At 42.3% G+C, this 22,789-nt stretch overlaps 1 protein-coding gene across 5 annotated transcripts in view; it reads right to left on the bottom strand.

Moving 5' to 3' along the window:
• Positions 1-12,443: 12,443 nt before the first annotated feature.
• Positions 12,444-22,789, bottom strand: part of LOC311104090 (bromodomain-containing protein 4-like) — a 47,765-nt gene continuing 37,419 nt past the window's right edge. For 4 of the 5 annotated variants that reach the window (XM_084145757.1, XM_084145753.1, XM_084145754.1 and 1 more), the window contains 9 exons: positions 22,130-22,349; positions 21,297-21,763; positions 16,987-17,305; positions 16,588-16,694; positions 15,983-16,148; positions 14,659-14,786; positions 13,506-13,711; positions 12,845-13,115; positions 12,444-12,631 (listed from right to left, as the gene is read on the bottom strand). In XM_084145757.1, the coding sequence (XP_084001883.1) occupies positions 12,563-12,631; positions 12,845-13,115; positions 13,506-13,711; positions 14,659-14,786; positions 15,983-16,148; positions 16,588-16,694; positions 16,987-17,305; positions 21,297-21,763; positions 22,130-22,349 (1,953 nt within the window). In that variant the 3' untranslated portion in view covers positions 12,444-12,562. The remainder of the gene's footprint in view (positions 12,632-12,844; positions 13,116-13,505; positions 13,712-14,658; positions 14,787-15,982; positions 16,149-16,587; positions 16,695-16,986; positions 17,306-21,296; positions 21,764-22,129; positions 22,350-22,789) is intronic. The other variant, XM_084145755.1, reaches the window with a different exon arrangement.

Raw genomic sequence — 22,789 nt, 5'->3', positions numbered from 1 at the left:
ATGATTTTTGAATGACTACTTCATCTCTGTACCCCACACATACAATTATCTGTAAGGTCGCTCAGTCAAGCAGTGAATTTCTAACACAGATTCAACCAAAGACCAGGAAGGTTTTCCAATGCCTCGCAAAGAAGGGCATCTATTGGTAGTTGGGTACAAAAAAAAAGCAGACATTGAATATCCCTTTGAGCATGGTGAAGTTATTAATTACACTATGGATGGTGTATCAATACACCCAGTCACTACAAAGATACAGGCGTCCTTCCTAATACAGTTGCTGGAGAGGAATGAAACAACTCAGGGATTTCACCAGGAGGCCAATGGTGACTTTAAAACAGTTACAGTTTAATGGCTGTGATAGGAGAAAACTGAGGATGGATCAACAACATTGTAGTTACTCCACAATACTAACCTACAGTTGAAGTCGGACGTTTACATACACTTAGGTTGGAGTCATTAAAACTAGTTTTTCAACCACTCCACAAATTTCTTGTTAACAAACTATAGTTTTGGCAAGTCGGTTAGGACATCTACTTTGAACATTACACAAGTAAGTTTTCCAACAATTGTTTACAGACAGATTGTTTCACTTATAATTCACTGTATCACAATTCCAGTGGATCAGAAGTTTACATACACTAAGTTGACTGTGCCTTTAAACAGCTTGGAAAATTCCAGAAAATTATGTCATGGCTTTAGAAGCTTCTGATAGGCTAATTGACATAATTTGAGTCAATTGGAGGTGTACCTGTGGATGTATTTCAAGGCTTACCTTCAAACTAAGTGCCTCTTTGCTTGACATCATGGGAAAATCAAAAGAAATCAGCCAAGACCTCAGAAAAAAATTGTAGACCTCCACAAGTCTGGTTCATCCTTGGGAGCAATTTCCAAACGCCTGAAGGTACCACGTTCATCTGTACAAACAATAGTACGCAAGTATAAACACCATGGGACCACGCAGCCGTCATACCTCTCAGGAAGGAGACGCATTCTGTCTCCTAGAGATGAACGTACTTTGGTGCGAAAAGTGCAAATCAATCCCAGAACAACAGCAAATGACCTTGTGAAGATGCTGGAGGAAACAGGTACAGAAGTATCTAAATCCACAGTAAAACGAGTCCTATATCGACATAACCTAAAAGGCCGCTCAGCAAGGAAGAAGCCACTGCTCCAAAATCACCATAAGAAAAACCCAGACAACGGTTTGCAACTGCACATGGGGACAAAGATCGTACTTTTTGGAGAAAATACCTCTGGTCTGATGAAACAAAAATAGAACTGTTTGGCCATAATGACCATCGTTATGTTTGGAGGAAAAAGGGGGTGACTTGCAAGCCAAAGAACACCATCCCAACCGTGAAGCACAGGGGTGGCAGCATCATGCTGTGGGGGTGCTTTGCTGCAGGAGGGACTGGTGCACTTCACAAAATAGATGGCATCATGAGGAAGGAAAATTATGTGGATATATTGAAGCAACATCTCAAGACATCAGTCAGGAAGTTAAAGCTTGGTCGCAAATGGGTCTTCCAAATGGACAATGACCTCAAGCATACTTCCAAAGTTGTGGCAAAATGGCTTAAGGACAACAAAGTCAAGGTATTGGAGTGGCCATCACAAAGACCTGACTTCAATCCTATAGAACATTTGTGGGCAGAACTGAAAAAGCGTGTGCAAGCAAGGTGGCCTACAAACCTGACTCAGTTACACCAGCTCTGTCAGGAGGAATGGGCCAAAATTCACCCAACTTATTGTGGGAAGCTTTTGGAAGGCTACCTGAAACATTTGACCCAAGATAAACAATTTAAAGGCAATGCTACCAAATACTAATTGAGTGTATGTAAACTTCTGACCCACTGCGAATGTGATGAAAGAAATAAAAGCTGAAATAAATCATTCTCTCTACTATTCTGACATTTCACGTTCTTAAAATAAAGTGGTGATCCTAACTGACCTAAGACAGGGCATTTTTACTAGGATTAAATGTCAGGAATTGTGAAAAACTGAGTTTAAATATATTTGGCTAAGGTGTATGTAAACTTCCGACTTCAACTGTATGTCAGTTTTCTATTTTTTATAAATTTGTAAAAATTTCGAAAAACATTATTCAACTTTGACATTATGGGGTATGGTATGTAGGCCAGTGACCAAAAAATCTAAGCTGTAACACAAAATGTGGAAAAAGTCATGGTGTGTGAATACTTTCTGAAAGCACTTTATGTATTAAATTATAGATGTCCATCATCCATTTCGTATACAAATGACAATTTGTATGATATGTTACAAATTGCAATTTGTACAATATGTTACGAATTCCAATTTGTTGTGGCTAACGTTAGCTAGGTTGCTAATGCTAATATTAGCTAGCTCTAGGGGTTAGGGTTAGGAGTTAGGTTAAAGGGTTACGGTTAGGGGAAGGGTTAGCTAAGATTCTAGCTAAGTAGTTGCAAAGTAGCTAAAAAGCAGCAAGTAGTTGCTAAAATGCTAAAGTTGTCCGTGATGACATTCAAACACGCAACCTTTCGGTCAGTACTAAGTGATCATGTCAGTTTGTCACTTTCACAAGGTTGGAGTAAAAATATGTTAAACTTCTTAAGACATTGGCTCGAATCTAGGTTGTGCCTTTAGATTTCGAGAAAATGTACAACCACGGAATCATTTTTAACTTCTCTCATTGACTTATCAAACCCCAAACCCGGGCCTGGTCTGTTTGGCAAGCGTTCCTGGAAGTCTTGCTATATTGCGCCTCTGGGTTTAGAAACTCTGTGGGTATATACAGTCCATTCGGAAAGTATTCAGACCCCTTCCCTTTTTCCACATTTTGTTACGTTACAGCCTTTTCTAAAATGGATTAAATAAACAAAAATCTCATCAATACCCCATAATGACTAAGCAAAAAACGTTTATTTAGAAGACAGCAAATTTATATTTGAAAGATGAACGGAGCAAAGTACCGAGAGATCCTTGATGAAAACCTTCTCCAGAGCGCTCAGGACCTCAGACTGGGGTGAAGGTTCACCTTCCAACAGGACAACGACCCTAAGCACACAGCCAAGACAATGCAGGAGTGACTTCGGGACAAGTCTCTGAATGTCCTTGAGTGGCCCAGCCAGAGCCCGGACTTGAACCCGATCTAACGTCTCTGGAGACCTGAAAATAGCTGTGCAGCGACGCTCCCCATCCAACCTGACAGAGCTTGAGAGGATCGGCAGAGAAGAATGGGAGAAACTCTACAAATACTGGTGTGCCAAGCTTGTAGCGTCATACCCAAGAAGACTTGAGGCTTTAATCACTGCCAAAGGTGCTTCAACAAAGTACTGAGTGAAGGGTCTGAATACTTATGTAAATGTAATATTTCAGTTTTTTCTTTGTCATAATGGGGTATTGTGTGTAGATTGATGAGAAAAACAACAACAATTTAATCAATTTTAGAATAAGGCTGTAACGTAACAAAATGTGGAAAAAGTCATGGGGTCTGAATACTTTCCCAATGCACTGTATGTGCATAGACTGGAGCAACATGGGACCATATTCTGTAAGTAATCAAACACTTGACTCTGGAGCGGAATAGCTAGTATCCACAGGGGACAAACAGATGGTAAAACCCGCAGCAAGTCAAAACGCTTCGATCACACCTACAGCGTCATTGCATAAAATGGTACGCAGCATCATCTGGATATGTGTGCAACAAAAGTTCAACATTCACCTTCTGCTACTGTTTGTTAAGCCGTCTATGTATACAATTTGATGCATACATTTGATAAATCCAACGTATGCACCACACAGAACTCACTGCAACTGCCTCTGCAAAGCAATGCTGCAAGGCAAATGCAGCGTTCTATTGGAAATTAATGTACTTCTGGTGTACCAAAATGCAATGAGTTTGTCGGTGTGATCGATCTCATTGCAAACTCCTATTAATGGTGTAAACTATCTTCCCCAAACTTGAAACTCATTCGCTGCGTATGTATGCCAGTTAGGCTCTACACCTGTTGTAAAGTGGATTAATGTGCCTAATTTAAATAAGTTATTTGGCCACTTACAAACCTTATCAAAACATATAGGTCTATGGGCTAGGCTACATGAGGTGTGCGACTATGATTTGAAAAAGTCGGGGGAAAAAGGCATGTGGTGTTTCCTGCCTTACTGCACACAAGCTGGGCATCATTCACAAGTGATAGGCTAATATTGTCACCCAATCTTGTCTTTACATATACTAAATTATATATGTGTGAAATTTGTTTTGATTTAGAATGGACCATTATCATGCACCTGTCTCGAAACAGGGGGGAAAAATACATGTCATCTATGCACTTAAATAGCAAATGGAGGACGCTTATCCCATGGTTCATTTTCATGCTAGCAAGGTAGGCTATACTCCTGTTGTAAAGAGAAGCAATGTGCTTAATATTAGGAAAGTTGAGAAATAAATATGGTAGGCCTAGCCTATAGAAAGCTGATGGGATCCTCCTCTTTTTAATAGAGGCCATCAAAACTCTCGCAATTGTATAGCCTATAGAAATGTTGCGCAACATGAGCTCATGGGCTCTCATTAAGTATATTATTAGATTTTCGATTATATTTGCATTGATGTCAGAGTAATTAGGGGGACAATAGAGTGCTGAGTACCAGGCAGTTAGCAAGTTTGGTAGGCTACTAATGACCATCAGCAGCATCAGAGCTTGGAGAAGCCTAATTACCGTGACTAAATGGTCATGTGGAATTTGACTGTCGTCATGACTCGTGACCGCCGGTAATACGGTCACAGTAACAGCCCTATACAGGACCAGTTTATTCCTGGCCACCCATTCCAAAACAGACTGCAACTCTTTGTTAAGGGTTTCAGTGACTTCATTAGCTGTGGCTGCTGATGCGTATATGGTTGAATCATCAGCATACCTGGACACACATGCTTTGTTTAATGCCAGTGGCAGGTCATTGTTAAAAATAGAAAAGAGTAGAGGGCCTAGAGAGCTGCCCTGCGGTACACCACACTTTACATGTTTAACATTAGAGAAGCTTCCATTAAAGAAAACCCTCTGAGTTATATTAGATAGATAGCTCTGAATCCATGAAATGGCAGAGGTTGAAAAGCCACAACACATATGTTTTCTCAACAACAGGTTATGGTCAATAATATCAAAGGCTGCACTGAAATCTAACAGTACAGCCCCCACAATCTTCTTATTATCAATTTATTTCAACCAATCATCAGTCATTTGTGTCAGTGCAGTACATGTTGAATGCCCTTCTCTACAAGCATGCTGAAAGTCTGTTGTTCATTTGTTTACAGAGAAATAGCATTGTATTTGGTCAAACACCATTTTTTCCAACAGTTTGCTTAGAGTTGGCAGCAAGCTGATAGGTCTGCTGTTAGAATCAGTGAAGGCCGCTTTACCACTCTTGGGTAATGGAATGACTTTGGCTTCCCTCAAGGCCTGAGGACAAAGACTTTCCTCTAGGCTCAGATTAAAGATATGACAGATAGGAGTGGCTATAGTCAGCTACCATCCTCAGTAGCTTTCCATCTAAGTTATCAATGCCAGGAGGTTTGTCATTATTGATCGTTAAGTCATTTTTCCACCTCTCCCACACAAACCTCAAATTTACAATGCTTTTCTTTCATCATTAGTTTTTTTTAAATACATGAGAATGGCTCACTGTTAGTTGGCATTTCTTGCCTATGTTTTCCCACTTTGCCAATGAAGTGATCATTAAAATAATTGGCAACATCAAATGGTTTTGTGATGAATAAGCCATCTGAGCCGATGAAAGATGGAGTTGAATTTGTCTTTCTGCCCATAATTTCATTTAAAGTACCCCATCATTCTTTATATAATTGATCTTGGCTTAATAATACAGTTTCTTCTTTTTGTTGTGTTTAGTCACATAATTTCTCAATTTGCAGTAAGTCAGCCAGTCAGATGTGCAGCCAGACTTATTAGCCACTCATTTTGCCCCATCTCTTTCAACCATACAGTTCTTCAATTCCTCATCAATCCATGGTTATTGTAGCCATCACTGAGCTTGCTTCACATTTTGACTGGCATTTTGGCCCACTCAACTGCAAAGTGCTCAAATTATTCAATCTTTGAGGGGTGCCTCCAACCAACTGTTGTTTTCAGATCAAGTCTAGGTTTTGGATGGAATTCTCTTACCTGGACTCATCTCTGCTGGCATCATCCGAATCACATCTTTCTTGTGAAATTCACAGCTTGTTTCTAGCCTAAAGCATCGAGGAGTTAAGCGTCATTATCCACTGAGTGTACAAAACATTAGGAACACCTTCCTAATATTGAGTTTCACCCCCTTTTGCCCTCAGAACTGACTCAATTCTTCTAGGCATGGACTCTACAAGGTGTCAAGCGTTCCACAGGGATGCTGGCTCATGTTGACTACAATGCTTCCCACAGTGGTATCAAATTGGCTGGATGTCCTATGGGTGGTGGACCATTCTTGATACACACGGGAACCTGTTGAGCATGAAAAACCCAGCAGAGTTGCAGTTCTTGACACACATTTAAACCGGTGTGCTTGGCACCTACTACACCATACCCCGTTCAAATCACTTCAATATTTTGTCTTACCCATTCACCCACTGAATGGCAGACGAACACAATTCATGTCTCAATGCTTAAGAATCCTTCTTTAACCTGTCTCCTCCCCTTCATCTACACTGATTGAAGTGGATTTAAGAGGTGACAACAATAAGGGACAACATCCTTCACCTGGATTCACCTGGTCAGTCTGTCGTGGAAAGAGCAGGGGTTCCTAATGTTTTGAACACTCAGTGTAGACCACTATGTAATTTAATCTGGATACATTTTTCCCTTTTAAATCTTAAACTAACAAGGGGTATGCTTTTTGCCCTTTTCTTTAGAAAGGGGTATTGGCATACCCCAACATTCCCCTCAATTCGAGCCCTGGATATGTTTACATACAGTGCATTTGAAAAGTAGTCAGACCCCTTCACTTGTTCCACATTTTATTACGTTACAGTCTTATTCTAAAATGGATTCAATTGTTGTTTTTCTCATCAATCTACACACAATACCCCATAATGATCAAGCGAAAACAGGTTTTTAGAAATGTTAGCAAATTAGAAGCAATATATAATAATGAAATATCACATTTACATAAGTATTCAGACCCTTTACTCAGTACTTTGTTGAAACACCTTTGGCAGCGATTACAACCTTGAGTCTTCTTGGGTATGACGCTACAAGCTTGGCACAACTGCATTTGGGGAGTTTCTCCCATTCTTCTCTGCAGATCCTCTCAGTCTCGGTCAGGTTGGATGGGGAGCGTCGCTGCACAGCTATTTTCAGGTCTCTCCAGAGATGTTTGATCGGGTTCAAGACCGGGCTCTGGCTGGGCCACTCAAGGACATTCAGAGACTTGTCCCGAAGCCACTCCTGCGTTGTCTTGGCTGTGTGCTTAGGGTCGTTGTCCTTCGCCCCAGTCGGAGGTCCTGAGCACTCTGGAGCAGGTTTTCATCAAGGATCTCTCTGTATTTTGCTCCATTCATCTTTCCCTCGATCCTGACTAGTCTCCCAATCCCTGCCGCTGAAAAACATCCCCAAAGCATGATGCTGCCACCACCATGCTTCACCGTAGAATGGTGCCAGGTTTCCTCCAGAAACTTGGCATTCAGGCCAAAGAGTTCAATCTTGGTTTCATCAGACCAGAGAATCTTGTCTCTCATGGTTTGAGAGTCTATGTACCTTTTGGCAAACTCAAAGAGGGCTGTCATGTGCCTTTTACTGAGGAGTGGCTTCCGTCTGCCCACTCTACCATAAAGGCCTGATTGATGGAGTGCTTCAGAGATGGTTGTCCTTCTGGAAGGTTCTCTCATCGCCACAGAGGAACTCTGGAGCTCTGTCAGAGTGACCATCAGGTTCTTGGTCACCTCCCTGACCAAGGCCCTTCCCCCCCGATTGCTCAGTTTGGCTGGGCGGCCAGCTCTAGGAAGATTCTTGGTGGTTCCAAACTTTTTCCATTTAAGAATGATGGAGGCCACTTTGTTCCTGGGGACCTTCTATGCTGCAGAAATGTTTTGGTAGACTTCCCCATATCTGAGCTCAATTTCAAGTCTCATAGCAAAGGGTCTGAATACTAAGGTATTTCTGTTTGTTATTTTGAATAAATTTGCAAACATTCCTAAAAACCTGTTTTCGCTTCGTCAATATGAAGCATTGTTTGTAGATTGATGAGGAAAATTCTCAATTTAATCCATTTTAAATTCAGGCTGTAACAAAATGTGTAAAAAGTGAAGGGGTCTGAATACTTTCTGAACGCACAGTGCATTCATAAAGTATTCAGACCCCTTCACTTTTTACACATTTTGTTACAGCCTGAATTTAAAATGGATTAAATTGAGAATTTGTGTCACTGGCCTACACACAATACCTCATAATGTCAAAGTGGAATTGTGTTTTTTGAAATTTAAATAAAAAAACGAAAAGCTGAAATATCTTGAGTCAATAAGTATTCAGCCCCTTTCTGATGGCAAACCTAAATAAGTTCAGGAGTAAAAATGTGCTTAACCAGTCACATAATAAGTTGCATGGAATCACTCTGTATGCAATAGTGTTTAACATGATTTTTTTTTACGACTACCTCCTCTCTATACACATACCATTTTCTGTGAGGTCCCTCAGTCGAGCAGTGAATTTGAAACAGATTCAACCACAAAGACCAGGGAGGTTTTCCAATGCCTCGCAAAGAAGCTCACCTATTGGTAAAAACCCCCCACAAAAAACATAGAATATCCCTTTGAGCATGTTGAAGTTATTACACTTTAGAAGGGTATCACTAGACCCAGTCACTACAAAGATACAGGTGTCCTTCCTAGCGCAGTTGCCGAAGAGGAAGGAAACCACTCAGGAATTTCACCATGAGGCCAATGGTGACTTTAATGGCTGCGATAGAAAACTGAGGATGGATCAACATTGTAGTTAGTCCACAATACTAACCTAATTGACAGGGCGAAAAGGAAGCAAGCTTGTACAGAATAAAAATATTCCAAAATATGCATCCTGTTTGCAACAAGGCACTGTGTGCTACAAATGGGAAGCTTCACTATTCCTCCAATCTCTTTCCCTCAAAAGGAAAAAAAGTTAGTATCCCTAAGAAAGTATGAGCTAGTTTTACAGATATAGATTGCACCAGTACTGTACACTGTACTCTAGTCCATAAATAGTCCATCCCCGACATCATGGAACCAAATGTAGGACTTCACTAAGGAAACCAGTCCAGAGCCCTTATTACCATAATGTAATGAAAAAGAGGAAGACCAACATTTTGTTTCTTTTTTATTTTCTATAAAAGAGATGAGTTTACTCCATGATCATAACAGATTGAATCATTGACCTCGACAGACCACTCACATACCAAACAATAAATCGAGGAAAATGTTACACAAAACCCCCCAAAAAACAAAATACCAAAAACGTAACACAAAATAAAATACCTGAATAAAAGCAAACTCTCTGCTGAGCACATTCTGAAGAAGAATCCATATCTATGGCACTTAACGTCCATCAGTTACCATGGGGATAAAAATAAGGAATTAATCAAAGGCTTAAAAGGAATGAAAAAGTATTTAACCTTTTCATAACTTGTCTAACAAAACAAAATTATATATAGGCTATTCATATATGGTGGACAAAATGATGACTGACTTTAGCAAAGAAACTCATTCTCTTGAGGCATTTTCTATATTCATCTTCATCCCCATTTAAAATGCTTTTCTACAATGGGGCACATGCGTCCCTGTGCCACATACTAAAATCATACATACACTCATCCACACAAACGTTCTGACACACACAAATGCTAACGTGGCGCGGCACAGAGACATGTCTACTTAAAACTGTACTGATTGAATGAAAATTTGAAAGTAGTTGAGTCAAGTGTACACTCATCCCACAGAAGTCCAGCTAAAACTAGATTTAAACCTGAATATCGTTAAATGGAAAATAGAAAATGCTGACTTTTCCTTTGACTTTTTACACAAGCTTATCCTTAATCTCCCTCCCCATCAAATATTACACCTCCCAGTCCCTTCCCACCCGTACATACTGTATACACCCCAAGTGTAATATATGCCAACTAGTATCATAGAACAATACAGGCACTGGAGAAACACACCATAAGAGAAAACTCAGAGGACCGGGTTAGAGGTCAACTCGTCGTGACCCTCGACCTGTGACCCCCTCGCCAACTCCAACAACAGAATTAGAACTCACATGTATCCACAAGAATCGAACAAGAAAAATTATAGAAATCAGAGCTGTTTTTGTAGGGTTTTCTTCTAGAACGTTTTATTTTTGTCATTTATTTATTTGTCGTATTTTTGTACGGCTAAAAAGAGTTGCCCTCTGATTAATTGTAGTCATAATGATAACAAGACTCATGCACAGACTAGCCAGGAGGTGGAGCTCTTTTTTGTCTCTGCTCTCTGCATTAGTAAAGTCTGGAGGGTGGAGTTACATCCCAAATGGCACCCTATTTCCTATATAGTACACTACAGTACCCCATGTGCCCTGGTCAAAAGTAATGCACTATATAGGGAGCATTTTGGATGCATCCTGGAACTAAAATCTTTAAGAAGTGTCTCATCTGTTCTTTTAAGAGCCCAATAAAGTTGCTGTTAGAACTTCTGTTTTGAGGTTTGCCTCTCACCCCATTCCTTGTCCCTAAATTACATAAAGTAGAGTTGCGGACTCACTACCAGATTAGAACACTTTGGATATGTTCAAATAACCATACCAGCACACCACTTATATTGCATGTCCAATACATTGCTTCATTGTAAGTAGTAGTATGCTAGTGTGGATAATGTAACATATCCTTTTAAATTTATTTTATTTTAACTATGCAAATTCCAGGCCAATATACGAGCAAGGAACAGGGAGGAATCAACAGTTTATAAATCAAACAGTTCAGTAATAGTTACTGATTCTCTGGTTCAATATTTGATGTGAATCAGCTGCAAAGAGGAAAATGCCATTAATGAATGAACACTTTCCAAGCTGTCTCTAAGCTTAATAATACACTATAAGGTGTTACAGTGATGGTGAACTCCCATTCAAACCAACCAAGACATAGCTCTAGAAACAGCTGGACTCTGGCTTCATCCCAAATGGCATCCTATTCCCTTTATAGTGCACTACTAAACTAGTGCACTATGTAGGGAATCAGGTGCATTTGGGACTAAGCCTCTGCCTCTCGTAGTGATCAGAATTTTTTGCTCCAGATGACGAAGGAAATATGAAAACTTCAAATGGTTCTTTAATTAACACTTGTTGGAATAATGCATATATTAGGTTTTATCCTCTTAAAAAACTACCTAAACGCTTTGTGTGAAGAGGGGTGAACAGGACAAGGAAAAAAATCTATTTATATATTATTAACAAAAAACACATATGAACAAAGAAGCGTTTTTTGGAAAGGAGAAGTGGGAGGAGTTCAGCATTAAAAAGGCAATGGTTGTTTGGCATAGACGGTGGGGGAAGTGTGTTGGTGAGGGGAGGGAGGGGTAAAAATAAAAATATTTTAAAAAAACAAACCAAATAAACAGTAACCATAGAATAAGAAAATACCTCTTTACAGTAGATCATAACATAATGGAAACAAATCTGCACTTCATTCTGCTTTCTCCCTCCCACTGCCGGCAGACTGTCCCATCCTTTGTTGTTACTGATTTGTTCATATGCCCAGGCAGGGAGAGATAGGCCTATCTAATGTACTGTCTGTCTGTGTGTGTGTGTGTGTGTGTGTGTGTGTGTGTGTGTGTGTGTGTGCGCGCGTGTGTGGACAATGGACAGGAGTGAGGCCGAAGGCAAAGCTGTACTGTACCTCCTCTCCTGAGAAAGAATACACGTCAGAAGTTGAAGTCCCTCACCCCCAATACACACACCTGTCCCCACCATTTCCTTGCATGTGATCTTTCTCTAACAAAACAAAAAACAGATCACATAAAAAGACTTATTCTGCCTCTCTTATCAGACAGACGTCTGTCTGGCAGTCCATTTGAACACATCAGTACTTTGTTTCTCAGAGCATTTCACTGTTACTGTGTTTCCATTATCTTCTTTAACTCCATTTACAAGATTGTTCTCCTTCGCTCTGTCCCATGTGAAAGTATCAAACAGGTGTGACATTACATGACCACCAGGAGTCCTTTCCCTCAACAAGGGTCAAATCCCCAGAGAAACGACACCAAACGCGGTTGAAAATATCCTGTTTATGTCACTCCTTCAATGTCGCATCTTACTTCCAAAGAGGCTGCATAGCAGAGCAGCTAACAGCCCAGTAGCATCTCGCCAGTCTGGGCCAGTCCAGCTGAAGATAACCCTCTCTGCCATGCTCTGGAGAGGGGGGGGGGGGGGAATTGTTTAATTCACGTCCTGCATCTTGGTTCATTAACCCCCCCCCCCCCCCCCCACCATCTGTGATGTCAAACAGAAGATTCCATTTCATAAGAAATGTTCCATTCCATATTCATTATTCCGTTATGTGTTCTTTTTGCAGTTTTAAGTTTCTGGGGGTTCTCTCGTCATCAGAACAAGTTCTCCTCAAAGATAGCCATCAGGTCGCTTTGGAAATTCATGTCGATGGTCGCCGCCATCTGTAGAGGGGAGAGGAAAGAGATTGAGGTGTCAGAAGAGCTGAGAGACTGAACATGGCATAGACACTGATCATAACGTAAACTCATTAAGGACACTGCTTTTGTGCTTCTCTCCTTCTGTCAATTCCCAAAGAGAAAGACATGGATGTGTAAAAAGTTTTATAAAATGCAATACATGAGATAGGACAATTAAGGACATGCAATAGTCCTCACCGCCTCTCTCCTCCTCCTCTCCTGCTCGCGGCGTCGCGCTAGCTCCCTCTGCTGGTCCTGGGCTGAGGGCTGGGGCGGTGTGGGGGCCTGTGGGGGATGGGGGAGGGCAGCGGGCTGGGCCTGGGGGGCTGGTGCCTGGGGTTGCTGCTGAGGATGGGGGGTCTGGATGTGTTGCTGCTGCTCCAGCCGTCTGCTTCGAGGCTCCTCATGAACCCTCCTCGACTGCTGCTGCTGAGGCTCAAGGATATCCTCATCATCCCTGTCACGACCCCTGAGAGAGAGAGGAGTGAGTTTCCCAAAGGCATTGTAGACAACGTTCTCGACGACCAAGACTTACTCATAGAACAGCAAAGTGCTTCAATTTGACAAATTCTGTTCATTCAGACAGAGAGAGAAGGAGAGAGACAGAGAGAGACAGAGAGACATAGAAAAGGAATGTTTCGCAAAGGCTTGGTAGCTAACGTGGTATGTTCTTTCTCTCGACAATCCCAGACCCGCAAGACTCATAGAACAGCAAAGCGAAACCTCATTTGACAAATTTGGTTCACTCACACACACAGAAAATGCATTGTCAAACATCGATGTTGAAATATACAAATAAACATTTCATTCAGGGTTGAAAAACGTCAGCGTTTTTGAAGAACCCAACTGTAATCCTCACCGTAGTTTCTCCTGCTCCCGGCGCAGTTTGTCCCTCTCAGCCTGCTCTGCCTGGGCCTTAAGAGCCTTCTCTCTCTCCTCTTTCTCCCGGGCGGCCCGGCGGAACTGCTCGAAGCTGTCGCTAGACGACTTCACTGCAGACAAGGGCGCCGACGTGGACTTCTGGGCCAGGCTGGCCCACGAACCCATGTTCTTCAGTTTCACATCCTGTCCGACGGATAGATGGAAAGATAAACGGATGGCGACAGACAGACAGATGACAGCGAGGGAGGGAGGGGATGGAGGAAGAGCAGATACGTTAGTATTTGATCATGACTGAACAAGGGGTCGACTCATCACATAGCCACTAATTTCAATAGTTTGGGTCTAATGGTATTCTCATAATTAGAGATAATATACTGAGTGTACAAAACATTAGGAACACCTTTCTAATATTGAGTTGTATCCCCTTTTGCCCTCAGAACAGCCTCAATTCGTTGGGGAATGGACTCCACAAGGTGTCGAAAGCATTCCACGGGGATGCTGGCCCATGTTGACTCCAATGCTTCCCACAGTTGTGTCAAGTTGGTTAGATGTCCTTTGGGTGGTGGACCATTCTTGATACACACGGGAAACGGTTGAGCATGAAAATCCCAGCAGCGTCACAGTTCTTGTCACAAACCGGTGTGCCTGGCGCCTACTACCATACCCCGTTCAAAGGCACTTAAATATTTTGTCTTGCCCATTCACCCTCTGAATGGCACACATACACAATCCATGTCACAATTGTCTCAAGTCTTAAAAATCATTCTAACCTGTCTCCTCCCCTTCATCTACACTGATTGAAGTGGATTTAACAAGTGACATCAATAACGGATCATTGCCTGGACAAGGATAAGAGCTTAATGTTTTGTATACTCAGTGTATTACATTCACATTTTAGTCATTTAGCAGACACTCTTATCCTGAGCGACTTACATGAGCAATTAGGGTTAAGTGCCTTGCTCAAGGGCATGTCGACAGATTTTTCACCTAGTTGCCTCGGGGATTGGAACCAGTGACCTTTCGGTTACTGGCCCAACGCTCTTAACCACTAGGCTACCTGCCGCCCCATATGTTTATAATAAGGTGTGTGTGTATGGCAACGTGCTGCCCTGTCTTTCAACCACCTGTACCTTTTTGGGGGCGACAGGCGTTTTGGGCTCCTGTTTGAACTTGTCCTTGTCTGGCAGGGAGGAGGAGGGAGGACCGCTGGGCTCTGAGGAACGGATGACCGGCCGAGAGCTGTCCGTCGTCTTCACAGCTGAAGCACGTTAACGCATACAAGGAATACAGAACATGTCAAAAAGATAGACATATGCACGCATTTGCTGTAAACATAACGCCACACACAATCCCGTTTATTCTTATGGAACGTGTGTGTCTGCATATGAGCACTATTCCCCAATATTGTTCTTCCACACACAGTACACACACACACACACACACACACACGCATAGTACACCCCTAAATAAAACACACAGACTAGAGCTGGGGCCAAAATATCATATCACAGTATAAAAAAAGAAATTGACAGTATTTTATGTTTTTTAATAATAAAAGTTATACATTTGCTTTATGAGTAGTGTGTGAACCCTAGGGAGGCAACACATATTCTAAGTGTTTTTACTGGGTCTTTCTCCATTCTGATTGTTTTATACTGTTCAATCAAACTTCAACCATTTTTTTGGGGGGCATATTCATCCATTTCCAAACTGCCACGTCGGGCTACACTATATGGGCAAACAACCTAGGCCTTGTTTTTAACCAAATATTGACTTGCGATTTAGAGCAAAACACTTTGAACTGTTGGAATCATGGAAATATAATGATTATTCTAATTCCATAGTTAGAATATAATAGTAGGCATTTTGAATACAGTGTTGTTTGACATGACAACGAATGAAAATGCCAAGGAGTTATTGTGAGAGTAGAAACCAAAGTGGAAAGCATCTGCTCCATTGACTATGCAGACTCAAGTGGTCTCGTGGTCGAGCAACAACTGCGCTACCTGAATGACAGGGGGAAGGGCTTGGTGAGAGAGGGAGAGCAACGACTCAAGCAGCGGCGTAAACTAGAAAAGAGGACGTTACACACGGCGGAGTGGCGTATCACATTTAACAAACCAAACATTGAAATACCGTTATAGAAGGTCAAGTAAAAACCCAAACCGGTCCGTGCATCAATACCGGTATATAGTCAAATACGGTACACCGCCCAGCCCTAACACACACAGTTTTGTATTGCTATCCTTGTGGGGACCAAATAATTGATTCCCATCCAAAATCCTATTTTCCCTAACCCTAAATCTTTACCTAACCATAACCCCAAACTAAAAAAATAAAATCCTTGTGGGGACCGGCAAAATGTCACAACTTCTCTTGTTTTACTATCCTTGTGAGGACTTATGTTACCCACAGGGATAGTTAAACAAAAAAAACACATACCAGTGTACTCACTCTGCTGTGCGTGGCCGGGTAGCGAGGGCTTGCTGTGGCTGTCTGGGTGTTTGTGAGGGTCTTGTCTCATGGCTGAGCTGAAGGGCTCTCCTCCTCCTCTCATCACTGGAGAGGGAGGCAGCTTCTCTTCTTTCAAGCCTACCAGGGCCGGGGGTGCACGCTGCTCCTTCAACACACAGCCGGACAGGGGTTAAAGGCACATTCTGGAAGATGTTCAACGGTCGTTTCGATGAATGATATACACCCATTGAAAAACAGACTCAGGGTTGTGGCTTAAATGCTTGCTGTCCCTTCAACAAGCACATAGAAGAAATGCAGGTTAACACGTACATTCCTCACACACACAGAGGCTCTATCGAACTTCACACGGCACAACCAGGGATTCAAATTGTATTTGTTTTCGTTTTAAATACCTTTAGCTTTTGATTGAGCCTGCCTGGGGCACACTTCTTGTTAGGACTAGTCAATTAACCCCATTGTGCCAGGCAAGCTCAAACAATCCAGCGAAGCGATAGTATTTGAGAGAAAACAAAATATTATTTGAATCCACGTTTGCAAAACAGATCCAGATTCAACTGACAGAAATAGAGACAGACACTACTCACTTTCTTGGGCTGCAGGTTGTGTGGTGGAGACTGGTGCGTTATAGGGGGATACTGGGGGAGGTGGGGGGAATGCATCATGATGGGGGAGGGGTTCTCCCTTAGGTGCCCTGTAGCCAGAACAGAGAGGGGGAATGATTAGAATCACCATTTAGTCTGATTCAAATCCTACAGCACAGTGTCCTAACATACCGAAACTCACGACGTGACATTCCAGGTTGTCTCTTTTGCAGTCACACTGTATAGATTGCTATGTGTTGAGATCTGATGTGCGCAGTGTGACTGAAGAAAAGACGATCTGGAACACCAACCACTGACTGACTGTATGGATAGGGGTGTGAACACTACAGTCTTCCAATCAATCTACCAATTTAAATCAACCAATCAACACTTGAGTCTCACCGCTGTTGTATGGATCAGCCTTGATCTGTCGAGGGGAGGGATGTTGCTGTTGCTGGATGATGTGCTGTGCTTTGGTGGAGGACTGCATGGACCCCTTGTGTTGCCCTGCAGCGGCCTGCCTGTCTGACTGACCCGTCTGCTGCACCACCGGCCCCTGGGAGGGGAAACCCATTTGGGCATGCTGCTGCAGGTGGCGGGCTACCTGGTGCGGGGGGAGGATCTGCTGGGGGTGGCGCGAGGGGGGGGTGGGCTTGGACTGGGCCTGGGGGGGCTGGACCGAGAGCTGGGGCGGCTGAAGAGGGGGCTGGGAGGGCTGCACCTAGGATAGGAGGATAGGATCACTTTAGTCCCAGAGGTCAAATTTTACTAAGACACACAGTGATTCTGTTTAAGAACTAAATAATGTACATTACACACTCAACATAAACAACACAAATATTATATACACATTATGTGGACCCAAAGAAGAGTAGCTGCTGCTTCTGCAAAAGCTAAATGGGGATCCAAATAAACAAATGACCCCATTTAGTCGACCGGTTGATAGGCTGTTGGTCGACAGATTTTGTTTAGTCGAGCAGTCGCAATTTTTTATTTTTTTTTAATGGTGCACAAGACACCTGTCTGAGTCGGACCTGTCTCAGTGGACTAATCCATTGCGGCAACCCCAGGGATGGCCCAGTCCATCACTAAGACATGTGATACTGAAATTGGATATGGTTATATTATGTAAAAATAAAAAGGTGCAATCTAAATCTAATATTATTTTATAACAAATGCGCTTTCTCCCACGTTGGATATGGTCACTGTCTGCGGTTCTGAAACAATCTTCAGTGCGCCGTAGAATTGGCGCCTTTCCCTATATTGCCATGTACATAATAGCAAAATGAACCAGCATATTGGGATTGAGAACAAAGCAGCAGCAGCAGAGACGAGGAAACAGCCCTTGCCTTAAGCCCTATTCAGACGGGACTCGTTTTACTGGGGGTGGTCAGGTAATGTAATTATGTGCACAAGCACAAAACACCACATCTGTAATTTTAGTCCCGTCCGAATCTTCCATGTCAGTAATTTGTACATGGCAGGAGAGTAAAATAAGGTTTTTGTTGTGTTTGTTTTTTTGGGAGGGGGGAGGGGTCTCGGATGGTTGATGGGCAGCTCTCTGGGAGCTGTGGGAGGATGTTGGATGATTGGTGGCCTGGCGGTTAGGAGCTTGGGACGGTGGCCGATGGGTCGCTGGTTCGGGTCCCCGTTTTGACTTGGTGGGCGATCTGTTGACGTGCCCTTGGGCGGGGCGCTTGACCCTGGTTGCTCCTGTGGGTCGCTCTGGATGGAGACGGTTAGATGACTGAATGTCATGTAAATGTTGAGCTGCTTCACTGCAGGTAGACTATGTTTTAATATTTTTTTAAACAATTCCTGCCAGAATAACCTAGTTTTTTGGCAAACGCCAAGGTCCTCTGATAATACTAGTCCCTGCGAATCGACATCCCTGTGTTTTGAGAAAAATGTCTGAGTTTGACCGGTGTCGCTCACGGTTGGAGCAAGAAAATAATAACTGATTTGATAAATTGAACGAAGTGTTGCAAATAGCCTATATATGAAGGGCCTAACATGTATCAACTTTCACAGTGAATGCCTTTGTTCATATGTTGTGCGAATGAATTGAATATTACCAAATGCATCAGTAAAAAATATTATGACCACTTAAATGTAACCCTTGCTGTTAATAGATTGCAAAGCAGCATACAACTGACCTAAACGTTTGGAAATGATAAGTTCACTTTCGCATCCATAGCCTTAAAATGCATCTCAAGTGCACTGTTTAGCTCACATCTGAAGGCTGGGGGGCATTTAGGAAGTCTACTGCGGATCGCTAAAACATCCTAATGATTATGATCACACTTCCTCAATTGAAATATTATGGCGACACTATATCAAAGATGGTGAGGTATGGTTTAGAATGTTGGGAACCAAGCTCAAGTTATCAGTGTAGCCCTGTTATCGCCTGGACTTGACGCCTAGAAAAAAAACCTCCAGGCTTCCGTCATAACTGTCAATTTATAAAAGATAAAAGGATTACAGGGGGCAGTTCGGAAAAAAACTAATACCGTCCGAATTGTCCTCTGGATTAACGGGCATTCTGGAGTAATAATTACGTAACCAATGTTGTCTAGTAATACTAGTCCCATGCGAATAGGGCTTAGCATAATTGTCTAAGAAAATTGAGGAGATAGCAAACCCCAACTTAATTAGGTCTATAATCAAATCAAATGTTATTTGTCACATGTGCCGAATACAACCTTACAGTGAAATGCTTACTTCCAAGCCCTTAACCAACAATGCAGTTTTAAGACAAAATTATAAAAACAACTAATAATTAAAGAGCAGCAGTAAAATAACAGTAGCGAGGCTATATACAGGGGGTACCGGTACAGAGTCAATGTGCGGTGGCACAGGTTAGTCGAGGTAATTGAGGTAATATGTACATGTGGGTAGAGGTAAAGTGACTATGCATAGATAATAGAGTAGCAGCAGCGTAAAAAGGGGGGGGAGGGACAATGCATATAGTCCAGGTAGCCATTTGATTAGATGTTCAGGAGTCTTATGGCTTGGGGGTAGAAATATATATATATATATATATATATATATATATATATATATATATATATATATATATATATATATATATATATATATATATATATATATATATATATATATCTACAGAAATAAAAACAGATCTTGCTTCTGTTGCCTGTTTAAGTGTTTGTTTAATAGCCTACTGATTCCGTGAGCACCAAGCCTCATGCAATGGCAAAATGTCCTGATAAAGCAACTTCACAGATTTGGCTGATTTTCATCTTTGCTATCCTGTAATAAAGGCTTTACAATTTTTATTTGTTAGAACAAACTGGTATTACTTATTATTTAGTGTTGTTTACACTGTTCCAAACAGGCAGAAAAATCATATTGTAATCTAACAGCACCTGTTTGTCACACATAATATGCACGCAGCTCTCGCTCCTATACCCTCCTTTTTCTTGATCTACTTGTTGTTATTATTACAATTAGTATTATGATCATCATTATAATAATAAGTAATGTCGTTATCATTAGTAGGCTTTGTATAGGAGCCTTGTATAACCACCATCGAGCTGTAGGCCTAAGAGCGTGTCCTGTTTAGTCTTAATACCGTAACTTACTTAGGCCTATATTTCAATATTTAGTCTACTGTATCAATCAATCGTTTATTTGTTTATGGCATCACACAGCATACGAGACATTCATTCTTTGAAATGCAATCAAGCATTTTAGTTTTAAAATTAAATAACAAAGGGAGCTTTGAATAATTAGCCTAAACAATAAATAAATTGCAATTCACGAATGCATGCAATTGTTTTTAAGTCTGCTTTATTCATCTTTTTTTTCTCCATTAGAACAGACTCTCTGGTACACTTATTTAGTGTTGTTTACACTGCTCCAAATGGTCAGAAAAAATAATATTGTAATCTAACAGCAACTGTTTGGCACACATAATACTCACACAATGCTTGCTCCTATACCCTCCTTTTTCTTGATCTCCAGTAGTTTCCACAGCTAAGTCAAATGTCTTCCACAGATCTGACTTCCCCTTTCCCTCCTGAGCAACCAGTAAACATTTGCCCGTTTCAAGTTTCTTTTTCACGTCCTCCGCATCCATTTGGTTGTCGACATTACTGTTCGGAGTTTGTTATAACCAATTCATTGATGCGATTAGGATAGGCTATAGGTCAGGCCCCATTGGTCACATGCATGCAATGCTTACATGTTTCACGTAAAGAGAGCAAGGGTTGAGGGAATAGGGAATGTTTTTCCTAAACAAATTAGGGATTTCATTAACAGAACGTTTCAGTCAGAAACAAGAAACTAAATGGCTGAAATTATGTTGCAGCTTCAGCACGGACAACGCAATAATCACTTGCTGTGCTGTCTTTCGCTGCAGTAGGGAGGAGAGCGAGACAACGTGCGCCAGTCACACAGGCACTCGCTGTCTTTTTTAAACACAGTGTGACCATCGCGCTCTTTCTTTAGTTATTTGTGTGTTTTATTTCAATCAAACAGTGTGCATCAGACAAGCTCAGTGCATATGTAGTTATTGTATTCAAACACTAGGGTGTGTCTGCCTATATATGGAAAAATACGTTTAAATATTCCGACCAATTGATTGGTCTAAAGAACAGGACGACTCTCGGTCGAGCAATATCTTTTTTTTTGTCGGGGACAGCCCTAAAATAAATATATTACACACTCAACATATGCACAATACAGACCTGTACAGACTGCAGGAGGGGAGCCTGGTTCTGTTGTTGGCGAACCTGGAGAGACTGCATGACCTGCTGGGGATTGTGTGGTTGTTGGCCAGGTCGTCCCTGGCTCTGTCCCTGCTGGAGCTGCTGCAGGTAGAGATGCACCTGGCTGAGGGGTAAGGGCGGAATCACCTCCTCGTCGTCCTCCAGGAGCATCTGAGGGGGCTGGGAGGACAGCAGGCCCTGAGGGGTGAGGGTGGGGGGGGACAGGGGCCGCTGCTGCAGGGTCTGGGGGGGGGCGGGGTGGAGGATGTGGGGCGGGAGGTGATGCTGGGGTGGAGGGGCTTGTGGCTGGAGCTGTTGTTGTTGTTGTTGTTGTAGGGTTGGCTGGGGCTGGGGCGCTGGTTGCTGCTGCTGGGGGGGTTTGGGAGGTAGAGCTGCTGCCCTGTGGCTGGGTCGAGACGGCTGCTGGGGCAAGGCGTTGTGCAAAGCTACAGGTGAAGAAGAGGAAGGGAAACAATGAGAAAATGTGGTTAGCAGAGTCAGGATGGAAACATCACATTGAACTGCCTAGCTAATCAATAAATGCATAGAATCAACTTTTAGGAAGCCGGATAACGCAAGACCGATTTATTGCAGGACTGGGTTCAAATAGTGTTTGTTTTCTTTCAAATACTTTGCTTGCGTCCGATTGAGCCTGCCCAGTACACCAGATGGGTGGGGTTGGCACATTATGGACTATTCCATTGGTCCCATTACGCCAGGCAAGCTCAATCAACCACAGCTCAAGTATTAGAAAAAAATACAAAAGACTATCTGACCTCAGGCAGGTGTGGCTTGAAGAGGTCGGGACTTACCTGGGTTAGGGTTGGGGAGGATGGGGTGCTGGTTGAGAAAGGGGTGCGTCTCTGGGGACACAGGCCCTGCTGCGGAGTGAGCGTTGAGGTGGGGGGGCACGGCAGGCGACGAGGAGTGGTGGTGCTGGGACAGGTGCATGAGGGGCTGCTGGCCGAAGTGGGGCAGCGAATCAAACGTGTTCTCCAGCAGCTGGGAGGACTCCAACGCCGTGACCGTTACCTAGACATTACACACAATCATACACTGAACTTCACTGCTGCACTTTTCAGTGATTCCTGATCTGTGATGTGAACAAATGCTTTTTTAATCAGCTGTATAGTCCCGCTGTACAGTCCCCATCCCTATCAAATCAAATGTTATTGGTCGCATACACATATTTAGCAGATATTATAGCAGGTGTAGCGAAATGCTTGCTATATATGTTTTGTATTATTTTTTTTACATTTTTAGTCATTTAGCAGACGCTCTTATCCAGAGCGACTTACAGTTAGTGAGTGCATACATTTTTTTTCCATACTGGCCCCCCGTGGGAATATATAGTCTATTGTTTTTATGTCCTGTAATGAGCTTTTATGAAAACTGACAATAAAATGCTATCATATCTTTAGGACCACATAGGATATAAGCATTCGAGCTTTGTGTTTTTATCCTGGATAATT

The sequence above is a fragment of the Coregonus lavaretus genome, assembly GCF_964263955.1.
Source record: "Coregonus lavaretus genome assembly, chromosome: 28".
In the NCBI taxonomy this organism is placed as follows: Eukaryota; Metazoa; Chordata; class Actinopteri; order Salmoniformes; family Salmonidae; genus Coregonus; species Coregonus lavaretus.
Note: the sequence above shows the minus strand (reverse complement) of the source record. Positions and strands in the feature narration are given on the sequence as shown.